This window comes from Echinops telfairi, unplaced genomic scaffold (genome assembly GCF_000313985.2).
Source record: "Echinops telfairi isolate 266 unplaced genomic scaffold, ASM31398v2 ScPeMD7_443;HRSCAF=831, whole genome shotgun sequence".
Taxonomy (NCBI): domain Eukaryota; kingdom Metazoa; phylum Chordata; class Mammalia; order Afrosoricida; family Tenrecidae; genus Echinops; species Echinops telfairi.
In genome coordinates this window covers 73,738,746-73,757,878 of record NW_022104341.1, presented here as the reverse complement: position 1 = coordinate 73,757,878, position 19,133 = coordinate 73,738,746, and the positions used below count along the sequence as shown (strand labels likewise).

The 19,133-nt window shown below is 43.4% G+C and overlaps 2 protein-coding genes across 2 annotated transcripts in view; both read right to left on the bottom strand.

Moving 5' to 3' along the window:
* Positions 1–15,714, bottom strand: part of NDC1 (NDC1 transmembrane nucleoporin) — a 61,873-nt gene extending 46,159 nt beyond the window's left edge. Inside the window, exons 1-6 of the mRNA XM_004699407.2 lie at positions 15,619–15,714; positions 13,910–14,030; positions 10,229–10,330; positions 7,419–7,593; positions 5,076–5,214; positions 2,043–2,151 (exon numbers count right to left, since the gene is read on the bottom strand). Coding sequence (XP_004699464.1) covers positions 2,043–2,151; positions 5,076–5,214; positions 7,419–7,593; positions 10,229–10,330; positions 13,910–14,030; positions 15,619–15,681 — 709 coding nt within the window. The 5' untranslated portion in view covers positions 15,682–15,714. The remainder of the gene's footprint in view (positions 1–2,042; positions 2,152–5,075; positions 5,215–7,418; positions 7,594–10,228; positions 10,331–13,909; positions 14,031–15,618) is intronic.
* A 1,465-nt stretch (positions 15,715–17,179) lies between these two features.
* The window catches only part of YIPF1 (Yip1 domain family member 1), a 67,911-nt gene continuing 65,957 nt past the window's right edge, over positions 17,180–19,133 (bottom strand). Inside the window, exon 10 of the mRNA XM_045292183.1 lies at positions 17,180–17,647. The gene's annotated coding sequence lies outside the window, so the exon portion shown is untranslated. The remainder of the gene's footprint in view (positions 17,648–19,133) is intronic.

Below are 19,133 nucleotides of genomic sequence, written 5' to 3'. Positions count from 1 at the left end.
GCTGAGTGGACTTATGGACTTGATCTGGACTGGGTTGAGATATTTTCTTGATATAAAATTACCCTTTTATATAAAGCTCTTTTTTTTATTTTAATCATTTTATTAGGGGCTCATACGACTCTTATCACAATCCATACACACATCAATTGTGTAAAGCGCATTTGTACATTCATTGCCCTCATCATTCTTAAAACATTTCCTCTCCACTTAAACCCCCGGCATTAGGTCCTCATTTTTCCCCTCCCTTCCCGCTCCCCTCTCCCTCATGAGCCCTTGATAGTTTATAAATTGTTATTTTGTCATATCTTGCCCTGTCCGACGTCTCCCTTCCTCCACTTTTCTGTTGTCTGTCCCCCAGGGAGGAAGTCACATATAGTTCCTTGTAATCGGTTCCCTCTTTCCTACCCACTCTCCCTCTACCCTCCCTGTTTCGCCACTCACACCACTGGTCCTGTAGGGCTCATCCGCCCTGGATTCCCTGTGTTTCCAGTTCCTATCTGATAAAGCTCTTTCTTATACATATGAGTGTCCCTGGATTTGTTTCTCTAGTCAACCCGGACTCACAGACACCAAGGTCAACTGGCTTAATATAACTCACAAATCCACTGTTCGACATTCTACTTTGGTGACTGGATCTTACAAGTCTATGAACTGCCATCTAGGGTGCATCTACTGGAAAGATGATAGAAGTAAGAGACATATGGAAACATTTAGTTCAATGGACTAATGCACCATATAAATATCAGCCTCCACGACCCTGGACACCCGAAGAACTAGATGCTTCCTTGGTACATGCCCAAGGACAGGTCTTGGATTAAGCGAGAGGAAAATGTGCAACAGAACTCAAAATCATAAAAGAGACTAGGCTTTCTGGTCAGAGAGTGACTGGCAGAACCTCAAGACTATGGCCCTTAGTCACCCTTTGAGTGGAACTTAACTCCCTCCCCTGGTTGAAGAATCAATCATTGAAGTTCAAAAGAGCAGCATTTACCCGAGGACCAAGTACAGAGGGTCAGGAAAGAGGGAGGGGAGGGCAACAGGAAGCACAGGTAAGAGGTGAGATAAGTGATGATTCACTGACAAGAACTGCAATGTGTATGACCTGTTGAACGTAAAACTTAGCATGTGCTCTGTAAACCTTCATCTAATACACAAGGGAAAAAAAGATAACGGAAATTATTTTCAGGAACTGTTTGAAGTCCCCGCAGCCCCCTCCACTGTCGCTCTTTATTAATACCACATCACAAACTTATGAAAAAGGGTAAGTTCTTTCTGAACCCACAGCAAACGACACACAATATTTTCCCTTAAGCAAGTTTTCTTTGAGCAATGAATGCTGGGCTAATCACATACAGGCAGGCCTGCAGTTATGAACATCTGACTTAGAGACAACTCTTCCTTGTCCTTTAATATAGGGCTTCAAACTGATTCTGTCATGTCCAACAAAGCAAAAAAAGGAAACAGACCTGAATTTTTAGAATTTCGGTGATTCATCACAGGAACCACAATAGCAAAAGAAAAAGTAAGGCCAACGTCCTGGAACGGAATTCTGGGAAGAGGCATGGGTGGTGAGCCCATTCAGGACCCTGATACGAGACTGGGTGTTGGCAGGACGAGGGTGAGCCGCACACATTCACAGCAGAAGGCCGGCTGCCAGCTTTAAGTGGAGAACAGCCAACGTTGAGCTTCATTAGCCATGAATGAACCAGGACAAACTGGTTTTCAAAACCCTGCCTGCTTTCAGGTGATTTCAATCTCCACTCACAACACATTCTTCATCACTGTCACCTTCACGCGCAGCTTTAAGCAACTGAAAGAGTTTGAAGCCTTTTCTTGCACTAACTACAGTTAAGTAATAACAATAAGCACCTGTTCCAACTGAACTACAAATTCTTAAAGATAGTTAGGAACAGATCTTAGATCTTATATTCATTATATGGGGACTGCCTGTAAAATAATTGTAGAAAACACACAATGATTTTGAAAACGACATTTTCTAATGAGTTAATACATATACTGTATCAAAACACAGAAATTCTTACCCAGAAAGTAATACAAAACGCAGAAATTTCGAATAAGAAATAGCGATTCCACACAACTATGTTTAACTAGTAAGAGCAGAGACCTCCTAAATCGCAAAAATTTGTATTGCTGTGGGAAAAAAAGAGAAATAGAATTAAGTGATACATCCAAACAGAAGTTCTATTTCATACACTTTCTACTTTAACAGTCAACATAAAGATCATTGTATAAAAAGTGTATTCCTGAATCAAAATAAGAGACTATTTCTGATGTCAAACTATTTAAATTATATGCTATTTCAGTGATGCGGAAGGAGAAATGTGAAGGCATCAACCCACACAAGTGCTCAAGACTGTGAAAAGAAAACAAGCAGCCGCTACATAGCACTTTACACACATCAATCCGTAGAAACATCACAGCAACCACATGCAGGAGGTCTGCTATGGTCTCCACGGTACAGGTGAAAACACCGAGGCACAGAGATTGAAATGGAGAGCTGATATTCTCAACTAACAAAGGGAGGATCTGAGCCGTGGGTCCAGGCAGGTTAGCTTCAGAGCCCCAATCTTATAGATAACACATAGTGGGGCCTCCTCCGACCCAAACTCCACTGCCGTGGCGTCGCTCCCCACCCATGGGAGACACCATGCTAGCAGCGAGGGGCGCTGACGTCCCTGGCGCTCACTTTCTGTGCAGCCCTGAGCTCTTCCCTCCTCTTACAGCTGCTCACCTGTAAAATATGGCTGAGCCAGCTAAGTAGTTCGTTAGTGGATACTACTCAACTCTAAGGATCTAAGAGAGGGGGAAAAAACTCATGTAGTGTGCTTTCCTGAAAAAAAATAAAACTAGAACTACGCTTCTTATGAAACAAGAGTCATTCATTCTTACCCCTCTCTCACTTCAAAAGTGCTCATGGAGAAAAAAGCTTGAAAACGACTGGAAGGAATTTTCGAAAGCCTTATGACTAAAGATGAGCCTCCCAAAGCTGGGCTCCTTTCATGCGTACCCTCGGGCTGACCCTAAGAATTCCGGGAACTAGGATTACAGTATTAGTTAGGTACAGGTGTATCTTCATGCCCATCTGCAGAAGCCTGTAAAAACCAAACCAGTTGCGAGCGACTCCCATGTGTGTTAAAGTAGAACTGAGCTCCACAGGGCTCTCATAGCTGTGACCTTTCAGAAGCAAACCACCAGACTTAGTTCCAAGACACCTCTGGACAGGTTCAAACCACCAACCTTTTGTTTAGTAGCCCAGAAGAGAATATACAATACGAAGCTAATTATGCAAACCCTAGTCTATAAAATATATCATTTTATAGAGGTATGTATATGAAAATGCAAGGAGCCCTGGGTTATGAGTGGGGCTGCTAATGGCAAGTCAGCAGTGTGAACCCACCAGCCACTGCATGGGTGAAAAATGAGGCTACCTGCTCCTGTAAAGAGTCATATGCTCCGAAGCCCTTTATAGGACTCTATGTGTTGCAATCAACGCAAAAGCAGCCAGTTCGGTTTTTAGTATACGAAAGTACACGGTAAAGGGTCTGGAATGGTATTCCTTAAGCTAGGAGCAATAGCTCTCTCGGGGGCAAAGACTGAAATTGGCTGTGAAGTGGTTAAGGGAAACTTGCATTTCATCTATTTGAGTGTTTTAAGAGGGTCGCCACTGTACTCTTGCGAAACTGTATGATAGGCAGCACCAAAAATGATACTGCTTATAAAAAAACAAACACCTTCTTTTAAGTACTAGTATTTCTTTCTCTGATCAGCTTGGCTGTTGAAAAAGTAGTTACATGGCCATCCCCATCACATCACACCCCAGAAGCTCAGAGTGGGGGAGGAAAAGACGTGAGCTCTTCCAGCAACATCCTGACCATGACTGACCTCCGTCCCTCAGCAAAGAACACACAGGGAGACTGTGTACTGTGCACCATGGACTAAGGCTAATGACAGAAGACTCAACTACAGTGTGTCCATTTTGGTCTTCTAAGGAAGCAGCCTACTCAGGTGGGCACAAACAAAAATGGTTATATAAACTTGATGGATGGGAAACTATGGTCTTGACAACCAAGCAAGATCCATTATTTCAACTATTCTTGCCAAAATCCTTACCTCCCTTTCTATACTGTTCTTTTACTGCACCTACCCTCCAACTCACTATTTCAAGATGGAGAACAGCATCCACCTAGGCAGACTGGGTAGACCATAAACACAGAGATGTCCCAAATACATATTAGGACCAAATAGTGAAAGACTAAGTGTTCAAGATCAACATTCTGCCTCTGCTGAATCTGAAGGTAAAGTTAAATACTACTATCACAGAATAAACTTCTGAAACATAGGGATAAATCTAAAGTTTTTTAAATTATGAAAAATAGCCAAATCGTACACATTGACATCATATGACAGCATATCAACTATGCCAACTGCTCGTCTATGCACACTCTTGTACACTTGTGCCACGAAACAGATGGCCCTGCTCCAGACCATGGTCACCAGACTGGGTTTAAAAACCTAAACTGAAAGACCGTTGAACTGTCCCATTCAAACCAGCTGAAACTGTCATTTACCTATATAAACCTTGCCATGTGCAGTGACTGACAACATACGGAGCTTACTGAGTATCATTCCAGAGCCTTTACATATATCGATAAAACAATTCCTTATCTAACCCTAGTTTTCCACAAATGTTTTGATGCTCCTTTTCAGTCTAGTTACTTATAATGCCCTAAGCTCATGAGGTTCTAGTTCAGAGAGAAGTTGTTTGCCTGAACATCACCCTCCGCTCCCATTCCTGTAAGGTCAGTTACATTCGTGGCCTGGTAAGGAGAAGACAAGCAGGGCGCAGTAGGCTTCTGAGAGCAGCAAAAAGGTTGTCACAGCTCCCCCCCTTACAATAAAATCTCACCAGGATAAACCTTTCCTCTCCAGATGTTATTCTGAGAACTGCACACCTAGCTTTAATGAATCAGATGTAGCCAGACAGACATGCATATGCCAAGACAATCTTTACCCTGCCAAATTCTAGTACATGTAATATTCAAGTGAAATCTTACCTGTATGATGGGAAAGGGAAGATAATTCATGTTGTTGACGAAATAGAGAAGGCTATAGCTATAGCCCATGAACGCTCCAGCCAGTAGGAAAAAAAGGTGGTATTCATTTAAGCAGCTTTGAGCAGCAGGGCTATCCAAGCTGGAGGAAAAAACGTATGTTAACGCCAACAGCATCAGGAATGCATACCACTGTTCAAGACTCAGTATGTACTGAAGGCAAACCTTTGACCGCATTATTTTAGAATGTTGCAAATCCTCACAAAATGGTTTCTTTTAGTTAAGTAGATACAAACGATTCACGAAATCCTTTCCCAATTCATGAGACACTGACCTTTATTCTCTAGTTCTGTTCCCCAGAAATACGATACGAGCAAGAATATCAACTATGATACAAAACAGCACTGCCTTTAGTGCTCTTGTGTTTTTTGAAAAAGCTGCACCTGGAGAATACTGGCCCTTGGTTATCACTGCGGGAAGACAAGCCATCACCATCACGTCCATCTGGACTGGTATAAATACACAAACCTGAAAATGCTCCACTACTGAGACTGGTGGTTAAAAAGACTGGCCTAGAGAGCTATTTCCAAAAGATCACAAGAATAAAAAACACACACACAAACCCTCTGGAACACAGTTCTACCCACACATGGGGTTGTCATGACTACAATTCAAATGAACACAGGCAACCTGTCTGATTTGGTGTATACCTAAGGAGATGCCATGGCTTGGGCTTCTCTCTGTGATGCCTCAATACTAGACATTCCCTTGTGTGGCCCCTGGATGTTTTGCCTAAGAAGCTGCTGTAAGAGATATTGGATCCTGGGGGATATGAGGCTTCTAAACTAGGAGGGGCCCTCACAGCTGCCTGAAGCAGATCTTAGTTAAGATGTCGAGGATAAGGCAGGGGAGCTAGTTCCCAGAGAGCTGTGGACTCTATGACCTGGATGAACTGCCATAAGGACTCCTAGTAACAAGGAACTCCTAATGCTTCCCAGCCGGCAGCCTAAGGCTATCTTGTCAACTAATTCTGAATATTTAGTTAAATCCAAGAGTAGGCCCTGATGGGCACTGCTGTAAGGGACTATCCTATCAACTAGTTATCCTATCAAGCTTCCTCATCTACTTGGTGGACAGGACACTCTTACATCCCTTTGGGTGTTTCTATCACATGTCTGGGTCCACAAGCCAGCGCAGGATGATTCAGCAGTAGTCAATCTCAAGAGGGAGGAAAGACACACCTCCTCGCAGCTCTATGGGAGGGGAAACCACTTACTGGCTGACTGTTTTCTGAACCGAGTTGTAAGAAGAAGGAAGGAAATTCGTTTTGCCAGAGACTCTCCCTGTAAAATTGTCAGTCAATATATGAATTGGGTGAATTGTTTCTGTAACACTTAAGTTTATTGCTACCTGCTGCTCATTTTCACCCACACTTCCGCTAAAGACACAGAGATGTGTAGAAAATTAAAGATTCAGCAGATGAACAGTTAGAATTTCCTTATTCACAGGAGTCCCTATTCACAGATGTCCTTTACCATTAAAGGTGTAACACATAATTTTCACTAAAGGAAACTTACCAGATAAGGGGAAAAGCCTACCTGCCTTATATAGCAATAGGTGGAGACTAACAAGACATCAAATGTTCCATACGACTAATGTGCCTTTTTCTAAAACTCCCCAAACCCACTGCATTCGAGCCAACCCTGACTCGAAGCAACCCCAGAGGGCAGGGCAGAGTTGGCCTGTGGGTCCCGACACCACCACTCTTCACAGGAGTAGAACGCCTCATCTTTCTCCCAAAGCTGCTGGTGATTTCCACGATGCCACCAGGGCTCCGCCAGCTACCTGGCGGTTACCCTACAAAGAGTAATTGTCATGACTTAAAATGTACTTGTCGTGCTTGCTTGGGCAGCACATATACTAAAATGTATTTGTCTTTCATTTTTATGAAAACATATTTATTTTCTCATTCAGACTTTTGTAGTTTATTTTTACTACTCTTTTCATCTAGTCTTCCTTCGAGCTACATGCCACCTCCTCCAAGAAGCCACCCATGGATTCTCTTGACTTTCTTGCTACTATAATATCCATGTGTCCACGTCTAAATTTTGAGTCCACAGTCTCAAAAAGGTTCGAGTCTATGCATGAATCACTCTCATAAATCTCACAGCATGTAGCTTATTGCCTTGCATATGATATATGGTTTTTAAATCACTTTTCAATAAACATCCAAACGTGATGTAAAAGCACTGTCTGTGGAAGTGTAAAACGCAAAGAATGTCCATAAATTATCGACCTAGATGGTGACTACAGAAGATAATCAGAGACAACAGTGTTTGTCATTACCTCTCAGCACCAGTACAGGGAACGATGAGGAAACTGTACTGGCCCTTGGTTATCACTGCAGCGCACCACGCCATCAGCATCCCCATGGAAGCGTGAACAGATGAGTGCATGACCTGCTGTGGATGAACGATCTTCCCTATCAGGGCCAGTCTGGAGCAGGGGATGCAAGGCACAACTGCAAACAAAGCACACCACGGAGGCTTTCTGAGCTGCAGCCCAGGAAGCTAGAGCACACACACAGCCCCTCGCATCCCTGCATAACCATTCCAAAAGGCAGGAAGAAACGAAAACATCCACGCCAAATGCAATCGTGGGAAACAGAAAAGTTATTCCCCAGGATGTCCCCCTAGCACATGCCAAACCTAAGGTGCTGTTTGCAAACACATGGTCACTGAGTACACACTTGGAGGTCAACTGCTTAAAGATTATCTGCCTGAAGGTTGTCAGTCATCTAAGGCAATCAGGCCCCATTGTCTGTCCCAGCTAATCAGGCCCCAGTCCCTGCTGATATGAATAATGGATTGTTCCCCTGAAGGAGAGCCCAAAGACACCTCAGGTCAAGCCAACTTAGGGATGACCAAGGTTAGGGGGCCATCTTGACTCTAGAGCCCACCTATCTTGTTACATGTATGCCTTCCTGTGTTGAGTATGCCTACTGCACAACCCCTTCTTGTTATGCATGTGGTGACCTGTAATCAGGGGGACTGGCATGCCTCTGGAGTGTATATAAGCCTTGGTTGGAAATACAGTCACTCTCTGTGTCGATCTGGCTCCTGAGGCCACGATCCAGGAGGTCCCAGATGGTCCCATGCTCTATCCTGTCTGGCGTCTCTTTAATTTTACTCCTCGATTACACAACCACCCCTGGGACCCATTCGATTGTGGAGGCTGGTACCCACATGCAGTGAAGAAATATAAGTGCGTTGTGACCAGATCTAACACAAAGATATATACTCAACAAGAGAAAAAGAATCTGGAGTAGATGGAAAAAATAATCTGTAACTTATCAAGGGTTGGTGGGGGAGGGAGGGGGAAGAAATGAGGAGCTGATATCAGGGGCTCAAGTGGGAAGAGAATGCTTTGAAAATGATGATGGCGGCATATGTGAAAATGTGCTTGACACACTGGAGGAATGTATGGATTGTGATAAGAGATGTAAGAGCCCCCAATAAAAGTATTTAAATTAAAAAAAAGAAACTGGAGAAAGCTGAAACCCAAGGACAGCATGGTTTTCATTTCTTTTTCATTAAAATGTCTTAAAAGCTCAACTAGTTAGTGTCCATCTTAGCATACTATTAAGTGTTATAATAAAGTAAATAATAAGATAAAGTTTCTGCCCTTTAACAAGTTCGATTTCAGCACCTGAAAGTCAATCTCCATCTATGAAAAACAAGCCACAAGATGCATAAATAATGACAACACCGGCTTCTAAAATAAATGCTGTCTGGGAATTTCAGCACTTCTCTGAAATCCCAGAGTTTTCTGGGAGTGAGTTGGTGGGTAAGTGTGTGTGGGTACTTTTAGACAGCTAGCACAGCATCCCTGACCTATCTACACAGACCTTCTTCTTTGGCCATATACAAGTATATAGGTTGTGTGAGGGGCTGACAGACAATTGTAATGGGAAGGCTGTTAAGTCCTGACCACTGTGGAGAAGAGACTGCTATCACTACCACCCCTAACCTGGAGGACGGTGTGACTTACCACCCTGCACTCTACAAGCTGGCTCCCAGGACTAAGTCTGTTACACACTGTAACTTCTCCCTTGAACATCATTTTCCTGGCCCACTAATGCCACTCACCCCTCAAGGTTTAACTTAAAACTTCATCTCTTACAGGAAGATCTCCATGTTGGTTAAGTGTGTTGTCCCATATATTCCCGTAGGACCCAATGTGTTTTCATTAAATGTGCTTGATCTTTATAGTCAGCCTCCCATAACTGTGCTCCCCTGGGGCCATATTAACTTATCTCTTTTTTTTTTCAGGGGATAGCATGAACGCAGTCCCCTTATCTCTTATCCCCACACACTGCCCGGCACATCGTACATGCTTAAGAAGTACTTGTCTAATAAAGGAATGAGCCAAAATTAATAGTCAGGCTTTAAGAATGGCTGGCTGGGGAAATATATATAGAAGATGAGAAAGGTACATGAAATAGAGTTGGGGGGAAAAAAACTGCTATAAACCAGAGTGAAAGAGATCCATTAGACACCAGAGGAAAAGATAACAGATAGTCACCACCACTGTTAGAATTTGACATTTCACACTATATATCTAGCAAGGAACAGTTGAAGGCCCAGAGGAGGCGTGATGTTCTGGTCAGGAAAGAAGTGTCAGTACAAGGCTCTGACGACGCCACTGGGACACACTCAGAGCTCTAAAGAGGTAGGAACACAGGAAAGAAACAGAAAATCAAAAAGCTATGGAATCTAATAGTTAATTCTTCTAAGGCAGAACCTATAATTCTTGTCTTTTCAAGGGGGGGGCGGGAAATCACAGAATTATAGTTGTTTTTTTTTTTTGTTTTTTTAAAGAGACCTTAGAAATCACCTAGTCTGATATCCTAACCTATAAATTCTTTTTATGCTGCACCTTCTGAATCACAGCTTGACAACTATTAAAAAGGTTACGTCTTTTTTTTTTCCCAACAGAAAAACTAGTACACAAATATATTCTATGGTAAAATATTCAAAGCAGATGATTCTAAACACACTGCTTTAAAATGTAGCACAAAAGCCAGACCCACACAGAGAAGACCCTTAGTAAAATAAATTCAGATAATTTTGAGATAGTTAACATTAGAAACTCACCTGTATAAAACTCCACATTGAAAACATTTATTATTACTATTACCGTTGACAACAGCAGGAGGTAAAAGATTGTATATGAACTATAGAGATCATTGAAAGAATCTAAAACACAAGAGATAAACAAGTAGTTTATTCAGTTATGTAACCATATCAAGTATACAAGAGAAAAGAAGTTTAAACTGGAACTATAATTTAAATTTTGAAAAGTATCTTTTCTTTAAGAATTTAATCATATATTATTGGTAGGTCAAATAAGACAGACAGCAACTCAATAACTACAGAATGTGGACCTGTCTTTAGGTATTTTGAAATGATAATAAAATTTCTTTTAGAAGACCCAGATACCTTAAACAAAATACTACCATATGCAAATATACTTCATCATGTGAAATAGAGAAGTCCGATAATTAGTAATAAGCAAGAAGTTTTTTAAAATAGAAACAATACTTTTCACATCACATATAAGCAAATGAAATTAGCCCCTATAATAGTAAAATAGGCAGTTTTGAAATAGCATACTATAAAAATTATCGAAATGAACTAAATTTATTTTAAAGTCATGATATTCCTGTGAAATAGTAATTATAGTCACACTTTAAAGTAGTTCAACACTCAATATACCTTTTTAAAATCACGACAAATGTGCATACCCCTACATACACGTACATGGATATGGATCTGTACACAGTCTCGCACTAAGCTGTATATATGTGCACAGATCCACACCAAACTCACTGCAAGTGGATTCTGACTCCTCGGGGTTTCTGAGGCGGTCAGTCTTCACAGGAGCAGACAGCCTCACCTTTCTCCTAGGGAGTGGCTGGTGGGTTTGAACCAACCTTATGTTAGCAGTCCAGGGCTCACTCCACACACCCACTAGGTTTCCTTATGGATAAGGATGTGTGTGTATGTGTGTGTGTGCACTCCCTGGTGATACACTGAACTAAGCAGTGAGCCAGCAATCATTTTCCATGATTTTTGAGGCTCCCCTCCTGTGTGTGTCCCCTAACAATATGAAAAAGAGCAACAGTGAGGATGTATAGTTACTCTACTAAGAAGTAACACAGAAACTTTTACAAAAGTGAAATCCATGGAAACAAATTAATGAAATATATTTCCTAAGCACCCACACTCTCACCAAACACTATATAGTCCAAAGAATGAAATGATTCATGTGAACAAGTCAATAAAGAGCACAATTTTTCTCAAAAGACGTTGTAAGTCACAAGCTGAAAAGAACAAGAACCCTTCAATGGGGAAAACCGGCATGAGTCCAATCCAATCTCGAGAAAACGTGCTAAAGAACTCATGGGCAAGCAACACCGAGCAGCTTTCACCCCACGTGTTAAGTCTCAACACTGGTTGGTCAGTGGTTCTGGATGACAACACCAGTGTGGTGAGGTGCAGCTGGACAGCCACCCTCAGTTAGTGATGCTGACCTGGGCACGGCGGCTATAAAACACTCCCCACTTCTGCACTGGGTTATGGCTTAGTGTCATTTGACCTGTGAGACTCATCCGAGAAGTGATTTCTATATGAATAGCTACTAAAAACATAAAATGACTTTTATTCTTTAGCAGGAATGTAAAGCTTCCACTCCTTGAAAACGGGCATTTTCTTCTGAAAAAATAAATTTAAAACACACTTCTCACTTTCCAGAGCAAGAGAACTCTGATGAGTGGAAGACACAGGATTTCAAGCGTGCTCGTGCGTCCTATCCTTAGGCAAGACTCTTAACACTAGGCTTACGGACATTGTTTTTAAATAAGCATTTCTCATATACCTGTCTCTGCAGACGTGCATCAGATCGACACACGAGCAAAAGCGCATTTTCTTTAAAAACAACTTATTTTATTTAGAAACAGCATTATTATGCATTATTAACTTATGAATAAAACTATGTGATACTACATATTTATATAAAATGTACATTTAACATACAACCTTTGAGACAGTGGGTTAGACAGATAGTAAGGATTCCTTGGGCGGGTCAGTATGGCCATCTCTGCTGCATTGTTGGTCTTTACATTTGATGTTGATTTTATAAGAACCTTTTTCACTACTATTGTATTTATTACTATAGTAATGCTTTCAGGAATGAAACTGATTTACTGGTATTAATATTTAATCTACACTCCTGTCAAATTGATGTGTATCCATGGACACAGGTATACCACACAAAGAAATAAAGAAAATGAATTTGGATATATGGTCTTGTTAAATGGATAAGTCAGCAGAAATGGTAGGAGGTAACTGTAAACAGGTGCTATAATTTTCATTGGGTGGATAAAACTGTGTCAAAATGACATGTCCTGTAAACCTAAGGCTAAAGAGCTGAGAGCTTATTCCAGACGTCCTAGCATTCACTTTTTATTCTTCAGTTCTGAATGTGGCAATGTCCAAACCCTAGACCAATTTATTACCCAGAACTAAAGGGTGGGTCAAGAAACCCTGGTGGTGTAACTGCTAATAGGAAGGTAACAGTTCAAAACCACAAGTCGCTCCGAGGAGGAGAAAGATGAAGCTGTCTACTCCTGTAAAGACTTAGTCTTAGGAAACCCAACCCTACTCTGTCCTACAGGGTCGCTAAGTCTCAGAATCAACTCGATGGCAATGAGGGAATGGTAGGAAGGATAAAAGATAAAAACATGGTGCTTAGCATGGTTCCTGGCACAAAATAAATGGACAAAAACAGGAAACTATCATCATTATAAAACAATAATTCTATTTTAATGAATTTACAATGAATTGACCCAAGGACTCTTAAAGCAATTTTGTCTGCGCCCCTGTTTTTCTCTTCATCGATTGTGGGCATTACACATCTCATCTCTTCTCATCTTTGTCCCTAACGACCACAGAATAGAAAGGAAGTAGCACGCTTCACTTAAAAAGATTAAGTCATTATGTGAAAAAGGAGACTGACCAGGTCCGACAGATCACAAAATGGAAGCTATCCATGCCATTACAAAACTGCCAAACCGTGACACTGCATCACTGCCAAACCAAGGATCGTGGTCCAGCTAAGCTGACAATGACTGCACCCATCGCTCGCCTCACACTGGAGTTCTGTACTGCCAGACATACATTATGAATGGACAAAATACAGATTTTTAACTATTGTCACAAATGCAAAATGTCAGATGAGACAGTAAGTGAAGAATAGATGTATTCAAATTTTAGACATATTAAAATATATATTTCTACCTACAATTTAAAATAGATAATGGGGACAGTCGTCATGCCTAAAAAGACAAATAATTTCAATAAAAACTAAAAACTCACTTCCATTGAGTAGATGGACTCATGGTGACTGTACAGGACAGTGTAGAACTGCCCCTGTGGGTTGCCTGTCCCTTTTTATGGGTATAGGACGTCTCCTTTCATCCGGGCTCCTCTAACAGCAAGAAGCTGCCAAAAGCCAAGTAAGGGTTCATTTCTATGGTCTTCTACTTAAGAGTTCCTCTCATTAGATCACTCATGGCTTCTGATAGGTTTAGAACTATTATTATATAATAAAAATGTGGTTTGTGTTATGACAGGGGATGCCTCAACCTTATCTCAAGTGAAGGCTCTAGTGCGTCAATCTTCGAGGTAATTAAAAATGAGTTATTTGAAACATATTGCAATTTTCATCTTGACCAATAGATTCTACAAATATTTGCCCAACGGAGTGACACTCACCTGACAGCCACTGTATTGGATGAAATAAATCAATTCTGCTAAAGATGATGAATACTGTAGTACAGATGGGTAGAAACAGCACTGACCAAACAATACTAGAAACTATTCTCCAGCCTAAAACCTGTAATGAAGCAACACAAGACCCTCAATTAAGAATGCAGTTAAACTATTTCAGTTATGCAAATCTGATGTTGTATACAGGGTACAAACTTCACACAGCACTACAGTGCTACTCGTGAATGTTCACACTCAGATCTTACTGCATGCAGCTATGTATAACTGCAAACGGTCAGTGCTATTAATAACAGTACACATCACCGCCCACCGCCAAGACCAAACGCCCCGTCACTGAGTCAATTCTGTGGGTTCCCTAGACTGTAACTCTTCATAGGAGTGGCCCAGTCTTTCTACTCCCACTTTCTACTGGCGGTTTCAAACTTCGGACCACGAGGATTGCAACCCAACACGCAACCACACCACCACCAGGGGATAGTGTAATTATTAGTGAACTGGTAGTGCCTTAGTCCAGAGTCAAGTGCCCCATCAAACAGCACGTTTTTAAAGGAGACTGCGATGATCTTATTTACAGAGTTAACCATCTGTTTAGCGTTGATGGAGTTGCATTTCATATTGAAAAGCTGAACACATTTTATGGGAATCTCCTATGTATTACAAAGTCCCTGAACAGGTCAAATAGTGAACATACTTCAGCTGGGAACTGACCAAGAGGTTGGAGCTCCGAACCTACCTAGAGGTCCCTCAGAAGAGGCCTGGCAATCTACTTCCAAAAATGTTAGCCACTGAAAACCTCCCGGAGCACAGCTCTACTCTGACACAAGGGATCCCCTGGGGTCGGAATCGACTTGTTTTTACAAATATATCGTCACTGTGCCTGCAGTTATTAGGCAAGGGCTGCACTGGCCAGCATCACGTTCCTTTCTGAATGCCCAGTGCTCACAAGAAACACGTGATGTACTGGTGAAGCAATACAAAGGGAGCCACAGAAAGGCTTTCAAGGATCAAAGCGACAGGTGGGTGCTTGGGAAGGGAAAACTGAGTGACTGAGGAAGACGGGTCAAAAGCCTGGGCATCAGTGCAAGAAGCCAAGCTAACCAGCACATGTTCACGTGTGCCGTCTGCACGAGGGAGAAGGAATAACCCCGGGCACGTTCGGAGGCAGTCTACGGGGCTCTGTGAGCGCAAGCTTTAAAGAACAGGTAAGAACGGAAGACCCGAAAGTGTTAGCGCCGAACCCGGGGCAGGTGACAGTCCCTCTAGGGAAGAACCATGCTGAAAGGAACCTTCTTTTTATTTCTTTTCATGCGGCTCTGTGGCTTCACCAACGTCGAGGACCTCACTCTGGTCATCCCTCTCCCTCTAACCAGCTTCCGCGAAGGACGCTTTCCCCCCCGCCCCTCCAGCTTCCTCGCGGAAGACAGAACCCGGGAACGTTTGCTAGCAAAAGCTCCCTTCCTCCGGGTAACCACTCGACTCGACTCTCCTCCCCGTCCCAAGTTTGCGACCAGTCCGGAGGCGCTCCTTCCCGCCCCCAATCAAAGAGCAGCTGCAATCCGTTTCCACGGGTCGCTCCTCCGCACGCGCTCCCACCGCCCCCGACCCCTGCCCGGCGCGCACGCGCGCTCGTGCCAGTCTGTCCAGCCCGACCCTGGCAGCGGCCGAGCACGTGGCACACTGAGCGTTACACTCACGCGCCACAGGATGTCCCGCGACCCGCCGGCGCAAGGCCGACTCGCAGCCGTGGCCATGGGCATGGTGAGTGACCCCTACTCTGAGGCGTACAGAAGCCGGTGCGCCCGCCCGCCACCACGGTTCAAAGGGAGGGAGGCCCCGGAAGGGCCCCGAGGGGGCTGCCTCGAAAGGTGCCTGCGCGAAGTCAGGCTCCGGCCCCAACCAATCCCTCCGAAGCTTCGTCTCAACAGGCTCAACCACCCAGAAAACGCGTCCTCCAGTGGGGGTTGTGGTTTCCGGACCCGTCCTATGGAGTTTAAGAAGTCCCTCCGAAGCAAGGTCCGGCGGGGCGCCAGAAACCGGGGGCGGTGCTGCATGCTGGGAACTGTAGTCTCGGTCTTCTGGAAGCGAGTGCCGGAGGAGGAAGAGGAGGCGCGTTGCATTCTGGAACTTGGAGTTTTCGCGGCGTTCCAAAGAACAGCATGCTGGGAGTCGGCGTCTTCTCTAGGTGCCCTGTGGCATGTTGGGAATTGTAGTCTTTTATAAAGCCGGAACTAGCTTCAGTATTACCCTACATTACAGGATAGAGGAATTTTGGTGACCCAGGAGTTAAGCGATTGGCTGCTAACCCGAAAAAGGCGAACAGGCTGAACTCACCAGCTGCTCTGAGGGAATAAAATGTGGTTTTCTGCTGCCTGTGAAGATTTCAACCCAATTTTGGAAGCCACATATAGGGCAGTTCTACCCTGACCCATAGGGTCACCATGAGTTGGAATTCATTCTGTACAGTAAATCATGCCCTAGAGGACAATCAGCACAAGATTATATAACGGTGGAGCATATGCGTTAAAGAAAAAAGAAAGATGGGAACCAAGTGACACACGATTCAGGCTATGTCTGACCAAATCGGAAAGGCCAGCCAAGATTGGATCTTTGTGTACTGAGTTGGTAGTGTTGTTCTTACAGCACATGAGAAATCAGTAACTTCTGCAAAACTTTTGCCAAATGTTTTATGATAATGTCAGTCAGGAGGCATCTTTGAGCCATTGGGCCAGAATGAAGGACAAAGGAGATGGCCCTCTTTGTCTGTCTTGGTCTTGAGGGGGAACCCTTAATCCTTTGTATCTGTTTTGTGTGTGTGTGTGTGTGTGTGTGTGTGTGTGTGTGTGTGTGTGTTACATATATAGTATACCTGTAGATATGAACATATGTAGATATGAACCATCTGCTCACTGTGTATGTTCCTCCTTCCTGTTTCTTTCCCTCAGCAGCCTGTTCCTCCTGGATCACCAAGGAGATTGCTCAAGGCTACTGTCCTTTCCTGCCTCCTTAGACTTCACTCCAGCAGCTTGGCGGTCAGAAAGCGAGGGTGGGGCCCTCAGGATGGCTTGTGACTAATTGTAAGGCTTAGGATGAAACCAGGGCTCTGTCAGAGGTGCCTTTGCTCTCAGGCACTAACTCGATTGTAATCCTGCATTTAGGAAATTTTGGTAAAATGACTTGCCTGATTTACTTTATCAAAATCCTGAAAGTGAAACTACAGAATGTAACCATCTCCACAATCTGGCCAAAGCCAAAGCCTGAGAGTTGGAACCCACTCAGCGCTGTTTATTACTGGATCGTAATGCTGCACTTAGAAAGTTTGGGCAAAATCGTCTGCTTGATTTCACTTTAACAACTTCGCCAGAGGGAGACCACACGCTGCGGCAGCCCGCTCCACGGTCACGCCCACTGTCATGGAGTCCTTTCTGACGCATCGCGACCCTGTGAAGCTGAAATCTTTACAGGAGCAGACAGCAGCAGCATCTCTTGGGGAGAGGCTGGTGGCTTTGATGGCAGACCTTAAACTAAGGGTAACAGTCCGTTGCTGGCTTAAAAGGGCCAGCACAGCATTTTGTTTCCACAGCAGGTTCTCGTGGATTTTACTGAAACTGCAAAAGTCTCCTTCCCGAGGGGTGCGTTTGGTTTTCTAAGGTTTTGATTTCTCGTTCCAGCTCTGCCAATGACGAAGCTTGACCTTCCTGGCGTCTCCACATCTTCATTTGTAAACTAAGGAAAAACAAAATACTCTGGTGATGTGAGGATTAAGTGAGAGATAACACCTGGTAATGTGAAGATATGCTTTAAAATGCTAACCAAATGTTGATCATCTCTTATTCTCCCTCAGTGAAGAAAAGGGTCTTTCACCAACCCAAGTTCTGCTTAATGAAATCCCTGAATGCTGTGAGCCTCAATGAGATCCATGGATGAATACTGTGAGAATGTTTTAATACCCAGTCACATGCCATAGTCACCATTCAGTGCCCTAGCAGGTCGGCCTTAGTGATACACTGAATGAAGAAGCTCGAAATCCAGCGAGAGAATGTGAGATTGTACCTGACATTGCTCTGCATAGTACTAGTTCCTGAGCGACTTTGTGGTTATGTATACGTTTTTGTTTTTTTCAAAACCATGTTACTGTTGATCATGCCTGAGTCACTTCAGGACAAACTGGGACTGTAAAGGCAAATCAAGTTTCTGTCACAAAGAAACCATCTATCTGACGGTAGGAAAAGATTCTGAAGTCTGAGTGTCTACATACAATCACATCACCGTATTTAGTTTTGTGGTAAAAACTACTTGCCCAATTGTGGGATATAAAGAGGCTTTTCCCCAGCTTGTCTCCCCCAAATATTTGTCAGACCTAGGACAATGCTTGCAACTCATGGTAAATGATTGTCAAGTTATCTCCCTGATGGCATCAGCCACCCAGAGCAAGCAGACCCTATTGTCTGCCCGCCATAGGTGGGGCTCACTCCCTGCTCTTAAGGACAGTGGAATGCTTTCCCTGAAGGGCTCAGAATAAATCAAGTCTCCAGCTCAAGGACAATCAAGGTTAGGCCACCAGCATGAATCTAGGATCCGCCCCATCTTGTCACATATGTACCCTTAATCCCTCCTCTTCCTATAGTGTGTACACCCCTAGATCATCCCCCTCCCATTGCTGTATTGCCTATGGTATACTACCCCTTCCTCTGGTGCATGTTGTTACCTGTAAGGGGGCTTGCATGCCCCCCCAATATATGTTGCGGATTTGAATAAATGACAGCCACTATAATGTCTTGATATTATATTGAGTCTTTATTATAGAAGAGTCTTTATTCGGTCTTAACTGGACTGCTACAATCTGAAAGCAATTCTTTGATTCCAGTCCTGAGTCCACATCTCAGTCCATCTTTAAGGCCAAAAAAACTCATTTATCACCTGTCTAGGGTTCAAGCAAGCATGAACAGAAGCATGAACAGAAAGCAAAATTAGTGGATTAATTGTAACTTCAAGAAGAGTAAGCATACATTCCTTATCATAAAAGAAACAACACTCTGGAGGAGAAAACAACGGGACTGACAGTTCCGGGGGGACATGGGAGAGGGGGAGGAGGGGGGAAGGGAAGAAGAGGGGATAACAAACACAGGGACAAGGGAACAACAAGCGATCCAAATTGGTGGGGAGGTGGGTGTGGGAGACCTGGTAGGGCAGGATCAAGGGGAACGTAACA